The 15,779-nt window shown below is 50.8% G+C and overlaps 6 protein-coding genes across 6 annotated transcripts; 5 read left to right on the forward strand and 1 right to left on the reverse strand.

The window, feature by feature from the left end:
• M430DRAFT_124890 (hypothetical protein) lies at window positions 1-3,322 on the reverse strand. The gene is made up of 5 exons (XM_024861934.1): window positions 2,975-3,322; window positions 2,805-2,902; window positions 1,348-2,479; window positions 644-1,301; window positions 1-590 (listed from the first exon to the last, which is right to left on the reverse strand). The coding sequence occupies exons 1-5, from the start codon at window positions 3,122-3,124 to the stop codon at window positions 142-144; spliced, it is 2,487 nt and encodes an 828-aa protein (XP_024719027.1). The 5' UTR covers window positions 3,125-3,322; the 3' UTR covers window positions 1-141.
• On the forward strand, window positions 3,051-5,874 carry M430DRAFT_68177 (hypothetical protein; the record flags this gene model as incomplete). Its single annotated transcript, XM_024869330.1, has 3 exons — window positions 3,051-3,128; window positions 3,760-4,882; window positions 4,980-5,874. 3 exons carry the CDS (start codon window positions 3,051-3,053, stop codon window positions 5,582-5,584), a joined length of 1,806 nt encoding a protein of 601 aa, XP_024719028.1. The 3' UTR covers window positions 5,585-5,874.
• Window positions 5,875-6,398: 524 nt separating this feature from the next.
• M430DRAFT_52221 (hypothetical protein) lies at window positions 6,399-8,509 on the forward strand (the record flags this gene model as incomplete). Its single annotated transcript, XM_024868283.1, has 5 exons — window positions 6,399-6,764; window positions 6,829-7,059; window positions 7,108-7,134; window positions 7,306-7,577; window positions 7,645-8,509. 5 exons carry the CDS (start codon window positions 6,399-6,401, stop codon window positions 8,507-8,509), a joined length of 1,761 nt encoding a protein of 586 aa, XP_024719029.1.
• Window positions 8,510-8,787: 278 nt separating this feature from the next.
• Window positions 8,788-9,190, forward strand: M430DRAFT_263930 (hypothetical protein). The gene has a single exon (XM_024865386.1). The coding sequence runs from the start codon at window positions 8,903-8,905 to the stop codon at window positions 9,182-9,184; it is 282 nt and encodes a 93-aa protein (XP_024719030.1). The 5' UTR covers window positions 8,788-8,902; the 3' UTR covers window positions 9,185-9,190.
• Window positions 9,191-10,212: 1,022 nt separating this feature from the next.
• M430DRAFT_60205 (hypothetical protein) lies at window positions 10,213-10,966 on the forward strand (the record flags this gene model as incomplete). Its single annotated transcript, XM_024868848.1, has 1 exon — window positions 10,213-10,966. The coding sequence occupies exon 1, from the start codon at window positions 10,289-10,291 to the stop codon at window positions 10,964-10,966; it is 678 nt and encodes a 225-aa protein (XP_024719031.1). The 5' UTR covers window positions 10,213-10,288.
• A 2,667-nt stretch (window positions 10,967-13,633) lies between these two features.
• M430DRAFT_52222 (hypothetical protein) lies at window positions 13,634-15,612 on the forward strand (the record flags this gene model as incomplete). The annotated part of the gene is made up of 4 exons (XM_024868284.1): window positions 13,634-13,935; window positions 13,993-14,987; window positions 15,046-15,443; window positions 15,568-15,612. 4 exons carry the CDS (start codon window positions 13,634-13,636, stop codon window positions 15,610-15,612), a joined length of 1,740 nt encoding a protein of 579 aa, XP_024719032.1.
• Between the last annotated feature and the right edge of the window lie 167 nt (window positions 15,613-15,779).

The raw sequence follows: 15,779 nt of genomic DNA on the forward strand, positions 1-15,779 counted from the left end.
GGGGGATATTACATGTTTGTTCTTTTTATTGCAAGAAGACGCGTGAACTATGGTGATCAAGCTAGGATGCAGGGCCTTTTAGATCAGGAACAAGCAAGCTCGTAATCGCTCGTCAAATGTTTACAAGTTTTCTACAAAGTATCATGCCCATAATGGTGCCGTGACTTCCACTGCCCTCTCTACGACCGCACGAACCCTTTCTGCAAACACCCGATTCGTACATTCAACCTCCAAATCCTCTAGCCAGACCTTAGCTACCATCTTATCGACCTTGATCTCCACCCCTGGCACTGGGATACCGATCTTGTGTAGTCTCTCAATCTCCTGCCTTTGCAACGCCTCGAGTTCTTTGTCTCCATCTTCAGAGCCTTCGGTTTCACCTTCCCCTTCATCCTTGATGGTTGAAGGCGACCCGGGCGTGGGTAATCTTTTGGTGGTAATTTTGGGGATGGCGATAGGATTAAGGTTATCTGGACCAAACTGCGCTTCTAAGAACATGAATAGGCGCTCCAGACGCTCAGCAGGTGAAAGATTCGCGTGAGGATTTCTAGCGGGAAGTGTATGAGAGTGGGAATGTTTGCTCGAGGATTCTATGTGGCTTATTAGTTTCGTTTCTGAGTTGGTTGGAGATGGGGCATCGTACGTTTAACAGCCGCTGGACTGCTTTCCACCGAGAACAGAACAGCCATAACAGCGTCAGCAATACCATCATTGAGCATATTGCCTTCCCATTCAAGCTCCACATCACCACTACCACGGTAGCGAACGGTGACGCAGCCCATTACCAGATATGCTGTCGACTGACTCGATATTTCTTCATCTGCATCCTCAGATGTGCCATTCATGTGACTATCACCATTCTTCATGCTCTCATTCTCATTCTTAGTCTCGCTCTTGCTCTCGGGTAGTTCTTCGATGCTGCCAAACGTGCCTTCTAATGCCCATTTGATCAGATCAATTCCCGCAGCACTGAGAGTCATGCGTTGCTTGCAAGTTATGCTCGTTGTCGTCAATCCAGCATACTCTCTTAGATCTTCTGGTGCCATTAGAGACATTTTAAAATCATTCTGCACCAGCACACCAGTTATGAGTTGCGCTTGACCATCCTCGGAGCTCATAGGAGGAGGAATAGAGGCCAGCTTGCCAACAACTTTGGCCGTCTTATCGGCCTTGAAAGGAATTCGCAGCTCTTCGCAGTTACGTGGGCTGAAAACCTTTACCTTCGAGGTTTTGTCTGCGTTGAGGGAAAGAAGTTTCGACTTCAAGCGCATCATATTATGCTGCTCGCCGTGAACGAGAATCTGCTTCTCATTAGCCTCGCTCCGAATAATCAGCTGGCAAACATACCACCACCGGAGCTGCCACTTCCTCGATGAATTCTCTGTTCTCTGTGCCGTCGACATGTGCTGCGAACGAGAACTCTTGGACACTACATCTCCTGGGAATCATGACTTTCTCGTTGTCTCCTCCTGGCGCACGTCTCGCCCCAGCAGTACTACGAGACATGACAGCTGGTATTTGATCAGGCTCCTGCATTATCGACTTTGCCATTGTGCCCTCAACACTATAACCAGTTATAATAACTCCATTCTTATCGCTTGGGGCCCATCGCTCGAGAAGTTCCCTGCTAACACCATTTTGCATCATACCAGGACTTGCAAGCATGACACAGCTTCCAACATCATCAAATCGATCAAGATTCTTCAAGGATCGAATGTATTTGAAGTCCCACGGTCCACCTTTGCCAGCACTATTTGATGAGGCTTCCGCTTCTGCCATTCGCTCTCGGAATAGTCGCTTGATGTTGTCGTTCATAGCTCCAACATATGTCTGGTATACCAGCATACATTTGCGTGCGAGATTACTAGCATAGTAGATGGGTATCTTTTGGTATTCCGGGTGGCGGCCCCAGTACTCGTCCAGGATTAGAAGGAGCTCTTGAGCTCGTCCAAGAGCAAAAACAGGCATTAACACCCGACCACCGCGGTTTAAAATGCCGGTGATAGATTTCATGAGCGCCTGCTCTCGCTCAAGACGGGGAATATGAGATGCTATGCCGTACGTTGATTCCGTGATTAATACGTCAATCTTGATACCCTTGGGCACCTCGGCTGAGACTAGATGTCTATCATCTTCTCGAGAATAGTCTCCCGTGAAAAAGATCTTGAGTCCGGCGATCTCGATAAGAAACATAGCAGCACCGAGGACATGGCCTGCCGGGTAAGGGGTAATTCGTATGGATGAGATGGTATGTGTAGTGTGGTAGTCGATCGCTTCGATTTGGGGGAATGTAGACAAATGATCTGCTTCCGTGTACACGGGTTGTGAGGTTGGATTTGAGGATGCTCCACCGACTCGAACGCTGTCCTGGATGAGCCATTTGTAGATGGCTTTCGTTGGATGTGTCATAAAGACCCTGCCTTTGAAATTGGTCTTCGCCAATACATATGGAAGTGAAGCTGCATGGTCGATGTGGAAACTTTGGATGAAGCGGTCAGTAACGTCCTGACTGAGCAGCCTGATTGCATCGCCAAAGGGGCATGAGAAGCTCTATGTACAACGCCGTATGCAGGTTGTATCATTTTCACAGAATCAAGACATGCATCCGATGCGTGATAAATGTTTTGTATTGATTCTCGTATACATGATAGTCTGCAGGAAGGAAATCGGGCCAGAAATAGACTCTCTAAGAAAGGAGACCCATGAATAATTGTGATATGAGGCATACGATATATGAAATAGGACCAACAGATCTCCCTTCGTAAAGACTAAAGCGCAGATGACACAATATAAGGGACGCTTACTGGCTGATCAACAGCACATCGACAGTGCTCAAGTCGAAATCATCGTAGAAAGGGAGAGCAGCAAGCCCATCATATCCAGGGTGCATTCCAGCATCAAGCTATCAGAAAACGGCCGGTCAGAAAAGGTTCTAGCAAAGATTGGAATGGGATGAATATGATGCTTGACTCACCATGACAGTCTTGCCTTTGTACTGGAGAATATGACAGGATCTACCGACTTCATTACCACCTCCAAGACAAAGAAACATGAGCTCATCAGCTGGGTCTACTGGCTCCTCATCTACAGCAGCCATCGCTGCGGCCTTGCGCTTTGAGGCCATGATGGTTTCCGCGTCTTAACAGTGCCTGACCTTAACTGCCTTGGATCAGGGCCGTTGTCTCTAGGCCAGTCCTTGGCAGTATTTCCATCAGCAGGGTGTTATAGCATTCGCAGTAACTCCTTAATGTATTATCAGTCCGCGTAATTGTGATATGTTCAAGAGAAGCTAGGGTTGAGAAGACGTGTCTGTCGCAAGTTGTCAAGGTCAACGAAGACCAGGGGGACGCGACGGGTAATTAATTTCTCGAGCTAGCATCGTATTCACGTGACCGACCCGGGTCGTCGAAGGGGAACCGCTCTCAGGACATTTTTCGATCTCATGCCCAACGACCAACTCGCGACATAACGCTGCGGAAGCTCAACAAAGTACCGACGAACAAGATCCTAAGGCGCTCCTTGTCGGTATTTGTCTTAGAGGTTTGGACCAGCACATGGGTCGAGTTCCTTGGCCGAGCGCGTTCGGCTTTGTGCCCGCGCATCATTAAGACAAGCACGAACCCAGGACTCTCATCATCACCACCTAGCACCATGGCGCAACCTCAGCAGCAGTTTCCAATGCCTCAACGGCCCTTTTCTCCTCCGCAGACGTCGCCGTCTCCTGGGACGCCGCAGCAGTTCCAGCTGCCTCCCAACAAGCGGCAACGTTTGTCTCCTAACCCTCCCTCGCAACCAGAGACTCCATACGTTCAGTCGCCGTATGCGATGAGTCCTGCTGCATCTGGTCCTCCATCCACTGGCGAATCTCCTCACTTTACAAACATTCAGCTTCCGCCGAATGTCTACAATACACCCTACTCAAACGGGAACACGACTCCTACTATAAACCTTCCACAGCCTCCACCCAACAACCAAAATCTGGGAAGCCCAAGCCCACTCAACTTTCCAAACCCGAATCCAGCAACTCCTCAAGCAAATTACAACAACTACATGATGCCACCGCAAGGCGCAGGGACGATGGGTCCTCCTTCCAAACCAGCCGAAAAACCTAAAGAAGATGGGGTCGACCCGATGGATGTGTTGGGTGGCACAGGCATCGATCTGCGAGAGGAGGAGCAGTATACTTTCCAGATGTACAATACCTCCTTCAACTCACAACAGACGGGCTCCCAGTCGGGCAACATATCGGCCAGTCATAGCTTTACCCAGTTCCCGCCTGCAGATGAAGCGTCATTCTATGGGGCCGGTCCTGCAAATGCAAAAGCAGAAGCGCCAAACACCAAGACTCAGGACGAGTATCACGCGAAGGCAGCAGATAAGGCTTGGAGAGATGCGGCTCATAACCTGGCTGTCTCAAGACAGCGCGAATTGAACAATCCGTTTCTAATTGTCGGCACCGTGCATAAGAAAATGGAGAAGATAGCTCGGGAGAACGGCATAGGCCTGAATACAGATGCCAATGGTAAGATGGGTACAATGAAGTTGCCCGGAGACTTTCCATCACCCACGGTCAAAATCCAGACAGCTGTTGGACCAGATGGATCTATCACGAATACTAATGGTATCTTCATTCCATACGATTCACTATTGGTTGACCAGCTTGCTCTCATGTCGATTGCAACAAAGCATCGCCTACGAGGCCTGCTTGAAGATGCGACGAGACTTGCTAAAGAACGGCAGTCGGGATCTCATGGTCTCATCCCAGATGAGTGGGCAGATGTTGCAGCTCCAAGTAATGCTGCGGGCGCTAGTGTTGTCGCTGATGGTGCTTCGAGAAGTGGTTGGGAGAGCGCCGTCAGCCCACCTACCAACCCACTCAAGCGTACGCTTCGCTCCTTGCCAATTCTGGTACTGAACTAATTCTATTGCAGGCTCAGCTTCCCTTTCCTCGGCAAATAAAATGACTACTGCATCTGAAGGTACAAAGGCACCCGTTAGATATAGCAATGAAGTTGTAAGCGCCTTACGCCGAGCTGCTCTCCAGGAACGCGAATTCGAGGAAGCTCGACTTCGAAAGCGACAAGCTCGCCAGTCAGGGGAGGCTACCCCACGACAGAGCTCCGCGGTTCCAGGAACACCAGGCTCGGTTGCACCCGAATTGCCTGAGAAGGCGCCAACCAAGAAAGAGCAGAAGAAGAAGGCAGAGGCAAAGGTCAATGAAGCGGCCAGTCACGCTGCTGCTAATGTAACAACTGCACAGTTCTTGGGGGGTGGGAGCGGACTGTTTGGCAAGAAGAAATACTCCTGGATGACCGGTGGTGGTGGTTCTGGAAGCGGAGCGAGCACGCCGGGTAGACTCCAGACACAAGGTTTGCCTGGTACACCATCCGGTGCAGCTGTAAGCGCAGCGCCCGAGAGACTGACATCTGATGGGGCGAGAAGACTGGGAACCTGGAGAGAGGATAAGGAAAAGGGCGTGGGTATCCAGATCCGGGATTGGATCACAGTTCTTGAGGATGATGGAAGAGAGAAACGAGCCTTGCAGCGGGCCTACGCATGGCTCGACCTGTCGGAGCCGAAGTAGAAGATTGGGGAGGCTGTTACACCGATAATGGTGATGTCTATTCCGCGATCATAGTCTGCCCGGCGTTGCATGGATGGCGGCGTTTTGATTTTCCTCAGGAGGGACTTGTTACCTACGATGTAGGGGAGGGGAAATTGCAAGTGGAAAAATGTACTGTATATCGCAGATGGCCTCTCGCCGGCTTGGTCGAGCAAATCAACTCTAATGATACACACCTTGTCGGGTCAATTCTTCGTCATGCTCATGCGCGTGAGGTGATTTTAGCCAATTATAGTAATTACAAGAAATGGGTCGTTAATAAAAGGATGATGTCGGGCTGAACCCGAAAGCTGTGAAGGAAGATGCCCAAATACCAAGAAATGCACAGTACGTGGCATCTGCTTGTTCAGACACGCAACGAGTTTCAGGACGAGTTTCTCTGGTCAGGCCGTCAATAGTCAATGGTCAACAGTTGATGGTTGATGGTGGATTGGTTGACTTGGAGCATTCGGATTTCGAGGATCTTCTTTCTCGCGCCGCTTTTACGCATGGTATGTCATTGTAGAAGCACCAGCGGGAAAAACCGCGTCACTACGGGCAGAGACGACAACCAGCCCTGCCCATGGAGAGAATATAATATAAGAGATCCAGAATCCATATACTCCGCATACCCCGGATTCTCCAGGTCTCATCGATCGAGCATACCTGGCCGGGCTCTTCTTCTCTGTTTCTGTTGCATCGCATCGCTGGAGTTGAACGTTGCATTTGGCGATACCCAGCATCACGCACGCGACGTGGGGCTTCCCAACCTCCCTCCCGCACCCCACCTCCCGCCATGAACTGCCCGTCGCCCGTCCACTGCCCTGAGGGGGATGGCATGAACCAGAACCCAAATGCGCTGGCTCCGGCTCTCACCACAAGGCAGGATTTGAACGGCATCGCAAATGCCAGAGTTCTGAGGAGGTTGAATTCGATTGAGCATGTCACTGAAGACGACCCTGGGGACGATGCAAAGTCTCGAAAGGAGAAGCCCGCCGTGGTGGGCACCAGCGAGGGGGAGGAGGCTCACGTGAACGAACCGTTCAATCGTGAGGGAGGGCCTCCTGGGGGGTTCAAGGGCTTCCGTGTCTTGAGGGAGTACCCTGGCAGGGTGCGTGATGTTGTCAAGACTTTTGCCAAGTTCGTTGGCCCAGGATTTATGGCAAGTCTCTTTCCGCTCCCACCACTCCAAGGAAGCAAAAGTTAACCGTTGGCCCCTTGTGAAGGTCTCCGTGGCTTATATCGACCCGGGGAACTATTCTACAGATGTGGCTGCGGGTGCTTCGTACAGGTTCCGGCTGCTCTTTATTGTGCTGATGTCGAACATCTTTGCTATCTTCCTGCAGAGTCTCTGCATCAAGCTTGGCAGTGTCACCGGTTTTAACCTTGCCGAAGCGTGCAAAGAGTTTCTCCCGAAATGGCTGAATATTGTTCTCTACCTAATGGCTGAGGCCGCTGTAAGTCATTCTGGTTCTGCCTTAGTTTACATCACTGACTAGATACAGATCATTGCAACAGATATTGCCGAGGTGGTAAGAATCCCCCACGGGGCTCCCTCCCCCAGATTGATTGCGCGTCCTGAGACATGATTTACCCTCCAAAGTTCGGATTACCTTGAGGGTAAAGATGCCTTACGCTTATATATCAAACTCCACTACTCTGTCTCAGTCTGGATGAGTTGGTTGCTGACTCGCCGGTCATAGATTGGCACCGCCATCGCAATCAACCTCCTGATCCCCAAAATTCCCCTCGTAGCGGGATGCGCCCTTTCTATTGTCGACGTCCTGCTGATACTGATCTTCTACCGCCCAAATGGGTCCATGAAGGGTCTCCGAGCATTCGAGATGTTTGTTGTCGCTCTAGTTTTGGGAGTTGTCATATGCTTCTGCATCCAATTGTCTTTGATCAAGGACGCAACTGTTGGGGAGGTCTTTCGCGGATATGTTCCATCGTCGGCCCTTGTGCAATCCCAGGGGTAGCCCTCCCCTCTCGTAGGACTCCTGAATCCTCTTGCAGATTGCTGACCTTTTTGAACTTTATAGTCTCTATCAAGCCTGCGGTATCCTCGGCGCAACAGTCATGCCACACAGTCTCTATCTGGGCAGCGGTATTGTCCAGGCACGTTTACAAGATTATGATATCAAAGCTGGTCTCTTTGAATCTTCAATAGACCCGTCCAGCTCCGAAAAGCAACCTTACTTTCCATCTGTTCAAGCGATTAAATTTTGTCTCAAGTACTCCGTAGCTGAGCTGGCGCTCTCGCTCTTTACATTTGCTCTTTTTGTTAACAGCTCCATCTTGATAGTGGCAGGTGCTTCTCTCTCAAACACACCCTCAGCCAGCGATGCCGATCTCTTCGGTATCTACCACCTGCTCTCGTCGAGTCTTGCCCCAGCTGCTGGGACCATCTTCGCCCTCGCGCTCCTGCTATCCGGCATCAGCGCGGGAGTCGTCTGCACCATCGCAGGACAGATGGTATCCGAAGGGGCCCTCAACTGGACCATAGCCCCCTGGCTCCGGAGACTCATCACGCGGAGCATCAGCATCATGCCCAGCATCATCATCGCCGGCGCCGTGGGGCGCGACGGTCTCACCGCCGCGCTGAACGGGACGCAAGTGGCGCTCAGCGTGATCCTGCCTTTCGTCTCGGCGCCGCTGGTCTACTTCACCAGCAGGAACAAGTACATGACGGTCCGGGCCACAGCGGCCGGCGCCGGGGCAGGCGATGACGAGGATGCGATTGGAGCGTCGTTCGATGGCGCGGCTGATGTCCCTGAGGCGGGCGAGCAGGCGGACGTCAAGATGAGAAATCACTGGGTGACGACGATCTTCGCGGTCTTGATCTGGCTGGTTATGGCGATCATGAATGTCGCGAATCTGGTGTTAGTGGGGAAGGGGGTAGCTTAGGTGTTGGGAGTCTGGCGCTCTTGGATGGGTTCTCGGTATTTATCGGTATGGGTACGGGGTAATCCAAACAAAAGTGAAAGAGAAAGAGAAAGAAGGAAGGGGAGAATAGGTAGGTAGATTAAATTAGGTAGATTCGAAAGAGATGGCATTATTGAAGACACGAGGTTGTCTACCCGAGAACTGTTTGATAATACCTGCGTATATGTATATCGTCCATTCCAATCGGATATACACCCCCTCGGATAAACTCTCCTGACCGCGCTTAACAACCCCCCTCTCCTTCTTTTGACCTCCCCTCGAAACTTACCAAGGTACCTTATATACCTATATCTCGCAAACGTCCCACGCTATAAACACAACGCACATAGGTATCTACCTTGGGTAATACGTAGCATGAACTTCAGGTGGTCGGTTGATGTATCGACTCTCTCTTTTGTTCTTTTTCTTTTTCTTTTTGTTTTATTATGCTTTTCGCGAAGAGGAAGAAAGAAAGAAAGAAAGGCAAATCAATCCTCCTTCCTTCCTTCCTATTCCCTCCTCTCGAACCTCGAACCAAAGAACAACCAACATACCTACCTATTTTCCATCCCCCCATTAAGAAAAGAGGAAGGAAGCAATCCATGGATCAGTACCCATCAAAACTTGGTTCGGATGGCCGTCAAGGTTATGTTATGACTCTTTGTCGTTTATGACTGGGTCGGAACTTTTTGGGTTTGTGTAGATAGATAGATGACTTGGGAGGATGTCTTGTGGAAAATGATTTTTGGGGGGTTTTGTTTGGTCTTTTGGAGGAGGGGGAGGGAGAGAGAGAGAAAGGTGGGTTGGGGAGGTAGGTAGGAAGGAAAGAAGAAAAATAAGAGGGTAAAAAACCAGATAATAGGTAGATAGGCAGGTAGGGGGGAAGGGAATACAGGAAGTTATTACAAAGTTACAATGATACTTACCTACCTTACCGCCTTACCTTGACAGGCGGCTAAGAGAGAGAGGCCATAAAGGTATGTTGTATTGTGATTCCGACTGTGCAAAATACGGTTCTGGAGACGAGCGTTCCAAAGATTGACTGGATTTGCGGTTTGTTTAAAATATTGGAGGTTTGCCCAGTTCTTGAAATCTTATACTATCGTTTTAACAATCATCGACAATCGTCCACGAACAAACATCCATCAAGAAGAACCCGCTATCCACAATCATCCATCCATCAAGAACTACCCATTAACAACGAAACGAAAACTTTCACAACGTTTAACTTACTTTGGTAATTGTAATTGATTACTGTGATAGTAAGTAGCTTTGTACATCTGCTAAGGGAATAGAAACTTACTAGTAACAGAATTCTCAAAACTTGAGATTCCTATTCACCATAACATAACGAGAGGATACTTCTCGTAACATACCAGAGCTATCCACAATCATCCATCAAAAACCACCCATCAACAACGAAACAAAACGAAACCTTTCACAACGCTTAATTACTTTGACAATAGTAGTTGATTACCTTTACGGTACGTAGTTTTGCCATTATCCATATCTGCTAGGAGGATATGTACTCACCTGTAACAGACTTCTCAAAAATCGAGATCCTTATTCGTGAGAGCGAGAGATACTTCTCGCAATATCTGCACATCTTCCTAAACCGTATCAACAAGCACCAAGCTTTCAAGTAGAAAATGACAACATTACCAAAGTAAGTCAGATTGTAGATTCCACGTATCGACACTTGTCGCGCTTTAGAAAACTTCATCGATTTGGACTTTGTGTCTAACAGCTTGCTTTTCAAGAATGATTGCCGCAATCATGACCCCTCCCCGGGAGGTTTCCAAAATTGTCTACGGCCCATCCGAGGCCATAAAGAGGATCCCTCCCGCTCTGGCCGCGCTGCCACTGCGACCACAGACGCCCGAGGCCGCGGCGGCGCTGGCGACTCCAGATCCAACGCCAACGCCTAGCCCACCTCAGCACGAGGGATGCACTACAAGTAGTCCCTCGCGCACGCCTCTCCCGGTCCGCTCCCGCGAGAAGCCGACCGGTATCTACGCCCCTCGTAGATACACAGCCGACGATTTGTCGACAGACACAGAGGAGTTGACGCCCCGACCTAGACCCAAGCCGGGATGCGTCACTGATCCGGTGTCTGGGAGAGAGAGGAAGAGAATCATGACGGATGACTTCCCGAAGAGTCGGATGAGGAAGTTTGAGGAGCGCAGACGGAGAGCGGTGCGCCTTCAGATCCAGAGAGAGAAGGAATGTAGAGCGGAGACAACAGCGGCGACCGGTCTTCAGTATTCAGCGTCCTCGGAGGATTCAGAGGATTCGGAATGTGAGATTAGAAGAACGAGACCGGGATTTGTCTTTGATAGGGTGATTAACAAAGAGAGGAAACGCAACATGATGGATGACTTTAAGGAAGTCAAACACGAGGAGAGACGACGACAGCGCAAACGGCGCAGACAGGAATGATGAGGAAGAAAGATGGAGGAGAGAGAGAGAGGTGGGAGGGAGAGAAAGGCGGAGGAGGAGGAGAGAAGGGGGGAGTGGGTGACAGCGCGGGGGGGCCGGGTCGACACGATGAAATTGGAGATTGCGATAGTAGTGTAGCACAGTAGCCGTGATGAATAAAGAACGGTGTGTGTACCTTGCATGAATGAGTACTACTACTACAAGGAGTGAGACAGGATTAGGGATCAAAGAAATAATAGTCAAGATGCGAGATTGAGTGTGTTCGGACCAGAGAGGCGGGTAGCAGGGGAAAGGGGGGGGGGGGCTCCGAGTTGGCTAAAGAGATCACAAGATGGCCATTGTACTATTTTGGGAGGGAAAAGGGGGGGGAGCGAGAGGGAGCGGAGGAGTGAGAGGGAGCGGAAAGGAAGAGAAAGGAAAAGAAAAAAAAAGAAGCCATCATCATGAGACTCGAATTGAGAGATGAGAGTGGTTGAAGCCATGAGCGCGGATGCAGAGCGCCGGACCGAGCTCCCTCAAGGGCCGGAGATGCAATGCCCAACGCCCGTAGCACAGTCGCATCCTGATATCTGAAATTTGATAACCCACGAGAGTCCACGAGTCCACGACAGCAGTAATGCAATAAGAATGGGCAAAGGATTCACGTCTAATTCCAGAATAATGGGTCTTACAATGGGTCTTATAATGGGGCAGCAGCATCACGCGGGCAGAGAAAGTTAACCAGACCATGGACCAGGCAAGTTTCAGCCATCGTATTCTGGCGCGCAGGGACTCGCGGGGGAGTCGGGGACAAGGCCTCGAACCTTTTTCCTTTTTCTTTTTTGACGATGTTGTGCTGTGGCGTTTCGATGGGGGGAGGATTGGGAGATTGGGAGGTTTGGAAGGTAAGCCGAGCGCTTGCGAAAGCTTACTCGGACCGGGAGGATGGCTGGGGCGTGGTCCGGACGACTTATCGACGGTCAGCCGGGTCGATGTCCGTGTGTAGTCTCTTCTGTAGTCTTCTGTAGCTCAGGAGTTAGACTGTTAGACTACGAGTACTAGAGTAGTGCCGCGGGTCGTGCAGCGGGCGGGTGGGTTTTGAGCGAGATCCCTTGCAGCTGGTGCAAGTAAGTAGTCAAGTAGGTATTATCCAAGGCCTTATTCAAGTATGTGAGTATAGCTCTAAACCAACTTAGCAGGTCTGACTTGGCCCAGAACAGTAGCACCTTTGGGCCGTAGTGCCCGATAGTCCCCTTAGCAGCCGTCGGTGTAGAGTGCAGAATAATCAGAATAATCATAATCATACCTAGGTAATCATAAACCATGGAGGTCTGGAGATGGATGAGATATCGATATTTGCCCATGGGCCATGGTGTTGTGGACCTGCGCACCGCCACGGCCGGCCCATCCAGACTGGCACCGGCTTCCGAAGGCGTGGCGAGGGGCCCAGACCGGAGGGTCACATGGCAGGTCGATTTCTGTCGGGGGGTTATTTATATATCATTTGCAGGGTTTATTATTATTATTTGGTTTTTATTTTGATTCTTTGGGTATTGTTATTGATGGTGATGATTATATTGTTATTTCTGAGTAGTATTATTTGTGAGTAGTAGTATTGTTATTCTCTCGTCCAGAGTGGCATTCATCCGTGGGGTTGACGGTGGGAATTCCTCACTGTTGCCATCTCCCATCTCCCATAAACACCTCCCAGCCTTACATCCCCGTAGCAGCGTAGCTTCCACACCCAGATCCGGATCATCCACTCCTCGGTTTCCATCTTCCAGCTTCCAGATCCCCAATTCCCCAATACCCAGTCGTCCCTCGCCCAGTAGCGCATATGCACGCCTGTTGATCCTCCCTCTCGTCGGGCCCGCCCCTTGCACGATGTCATCGCCGTAACTTGTTTCTGCTGCCCTTTTTTTCCCTTTTTCCCCATTTTTCCACTACTCACATCGTTGCCCCCCTCGCCTTTTTCGCCTTTCGCCTTTCGTCCTCGCTCCCTTCCCCTCCCCCTCCCCTCCCCGCCCGCCGCTCCAGCTCACACGACTACGGGAGGGACTACGACTACGACTACGATTAATACTACGACTTACCTTAGCTACTACTTACCAACTACTACTACCTTACCCAACTACCCAACTCTATTACCTACCTACTTATTCTTCCATTCGTCCCCCTTCTTCTCGCCTCCTCCTCTTCCCCCCCCCTCTCGTTATCCCCATTTTCTTGTACAAAAGCTGCTCTTCCCCTCTCTCCCCCCTCTTCCATTTTCCTCTCCTCTTCTCTTCTCCTCTCTCCTCCTCAACTCTCTCCTCTCTCTCAACTGTCCATCCCCCCTCGCGCCCTTCCCCTCTCTTCTCATCAACCCCCAACCCCACCCCCCCAAAAGAACCAACTGCTCTCCCATTATCCATCCCCCATCAGACCCTCTCTGCCATCAAGTCCCATCCATCCATACAGTCTCATCCATCATCATCCCTGCTCAGGCCCGTCATCTTGTCAATCCCTCCTCGGCTCTTGAATATCTTGCCCAAGACCCACCCCCGACCCAGTTTGCCACCCTCATCCGTGGTGACGCGGGCCTCATTGGCGTCATTGCCAACCCCGGTCCCACTTCCCCTCTGTCCCTTTCTCTGCCTCCCTTCCTCCTCGCTCCAGCTTCACCTCGTCCTCTATCACCACCACACAATGGATTCAATGCCTTTTGGACTCCCAACCCCTCGCGCTGAGGTCTTCAAGTCATTCGACTCGCCCTTCGGCTCACCCTTCGAATCAAAACATGTTGAGCATATCACCATCCCCATCGTAGAGTCCCAGGAGGAGCATCTCCCCAACGGCATCTCAGAGACCCAGGAGGAGCTGGAGTCAAAATGGTTCATTGGCAGCATAGATTGCGGAACCACCTCTTCGCGCTTCCTCATCTTCAATGGGGAAGGGAACCCCGTTGCGAGCCACCAGATTGAATTTCGCAACCAGTTTCCGCAGTCAGGGTAAGCCATCCATCAAACCTCTGCGCCGCTTCTCTGAGGCTAATGTTGCTTTCGCAGGTGGCATGAACACGATCCAGAGGAATTAGCTGCTACCGTCGAAGAGTGCATTGAGAAGGCGACAGAGCGGTTCTTCGACCTGGGCTACACCAAGTCCAACATCAAAGCCATTGGTATCACGAACCAGCGAGAAACGATCATCTGCTGGGATACCAACACCGGCAAGCCCTTATATAACGCCATCGTCTGGCCCGATACTCGCACCACGGGCATCGTCCGCGAGCTCAAGAAGCGCAAAGGCGCAGATGAGTTGCCACAACTGTGCGGTCTGCCGCTCTCCACCTACCCCGCAAGCGTCAAATTCCTGTGGCTCTACGAAAACGTAGAAGCAGTCAGGAAGGCCTATGATGAAGGCAGATGCTCTTTCGGGACCGTCGACACCTGGTTGATATACAAGCTGAATGGTGGGAAAGAGGGAGGTGTCCACGTGACAGACACCACCAACGCCTCCCGAACCATGTTCATGAATCTGCACACGCTCCAGTATGATGATAAGCTGCTCGACTTTTTCAAGCTCGACAGGAAGAACATCACTCTCCCCAAGATTGTCCCTTCATCCGACAAGGATGCCTTCGGCGCGCTGGCATCCGGCCCCCTAAAGGGCATCAAGATCACGGGCTGTCTCGGTGATCAATCGGCAGCGCTGGTCGGCCAGTGTGGCTTCAACCCGGGCGAGGCTAAGAACACCTATGGCACGGGCTGCTTCTTACTCTACAACGTCGGTGAGAAGCCAGTGATCTCGAAGTACGGGCTCCTTGCTACTGTTGCCTACGATTTTGGCGGCGGACGGAAACCAGCCTACGCTTTGGAGGGAAGCGTGGCGGTTGCTGGATCCGGAGTGAAATTCTTGATGAACAACATGGGGTTCATCAAACACTCGAGCAAGATTACCGAGTTGGCGGAGAGCGTTGAAGATAATGGGGGCGTCGTCTTTGTGACTGCTTTCAGTGGTCTGTTCGCTCCTTACTGGATTGACGACGCAAAGGGAACATTGTGTAAGTTTTCCCTGGACTTTCTAACCTTTGAGGATATATAACTGATATAAGTAACTAGTTGGCATCACACAACACACACAACGAGGCCACATCGCCCGCGCCACCATTGAGGCGACCTGCTTCCAAACCAAGGCTATCTTGGACGCGATGGAGAAAGACTCCGGACACAAACTGGAAGGTCTTGCAGTCGATGGTGGCATGTCCACCTCGAACTTGACCATGCAAACACAAGCAGATATCATCGGCATCCCCGTCGACAGACCTCTGATGAGGGAGACGACAGCCCTCGGCGCCGCCATTGCTGCAGGGTTTGCAGTAGGCACCTGGAAGGAGCTTGACGAGCTGAAGCAGATCAACAGGGAAGATAGGACTATTTTCTATCCGAAGGTGAACAAGAAGAAGAGTGCGGCTATGTTCAGGAAGTGGGAGCAAGCAGTCCAGATGAGTAGGGGCTGGGTGCTTGAGGAGACCGAAGAGGCCGAGGAGGCCGAAGAGAGCACGCAGACACAGGAGAACGATGCCTAATTTCTTCCAATTAATGATGATGATGATGGATGGGAGGGAGTTTAGGAGTGTTGAGCGAGTTGTTCACGTTCGTGCCGATAACCTCAGCATTGTAGAATAGGTTAGTTTAATACCCACCAAGTGAATGGGCACCTTAAGAAAATAATAATGAATGGGAAAATAAATATCAAATACACATGGCTCAAATGCAAGCAGTGCGGCAGCTCAGGGTATCTTCAATTATCTCGGATCCATTTCTTGCTCAGGACTAATTAGCTGGGATTAAAA

The sequence above is a fragment of the Amorphotheca resinae genome, assembly GCF_003019875.1.
Source record: "Amorphotheca resinae ATCC 22711 unplaced genomic scaffold M430scaffold_9, whole genome shotgun sequence".
NCBI classification, from domain to species: domain Eukaryota; kingdom Fungi; phylum Ascomycota; class Leotiomycetes; order Helotiales; family Amorphothecaceae; genus Amorphotheca; species Amorphotheca resinae.

Excerpts from the sequence above, each read along its gene's own strand:
- M430DRAFT_124890 (XM_024861934.1), bottom strand. The coding sequence starts at position 3,124 with ATGGCCTCAAAGCGCAAGGCCGCAGCGATGGCTGCTGTAGATGAGGAG. Across the intron at positions 2,903-2,974 it reads ACAAAGGCAAGACTGTCATG|CTTGATGCTGGAATGCACCC; the intron begins GTGAGTCAAGCA and ends GTTTTCTGATAG. Across the intron at positions 2,480-2,804 it reads GATGTGCTGTTGATCAGCCA|TTTCCACATCGACCATGCAG; the intron begins GTAAGCGTCCCT and ends CTTCATCCAAAG.
- M430DRAFT_263930 (XM_024865386.1), top strand. The coding sequence starts at position 8,903 with ATGAACTTCAGGTGGTCGGTTGATGTATCGACTCTCTCTTTTGTTCTT.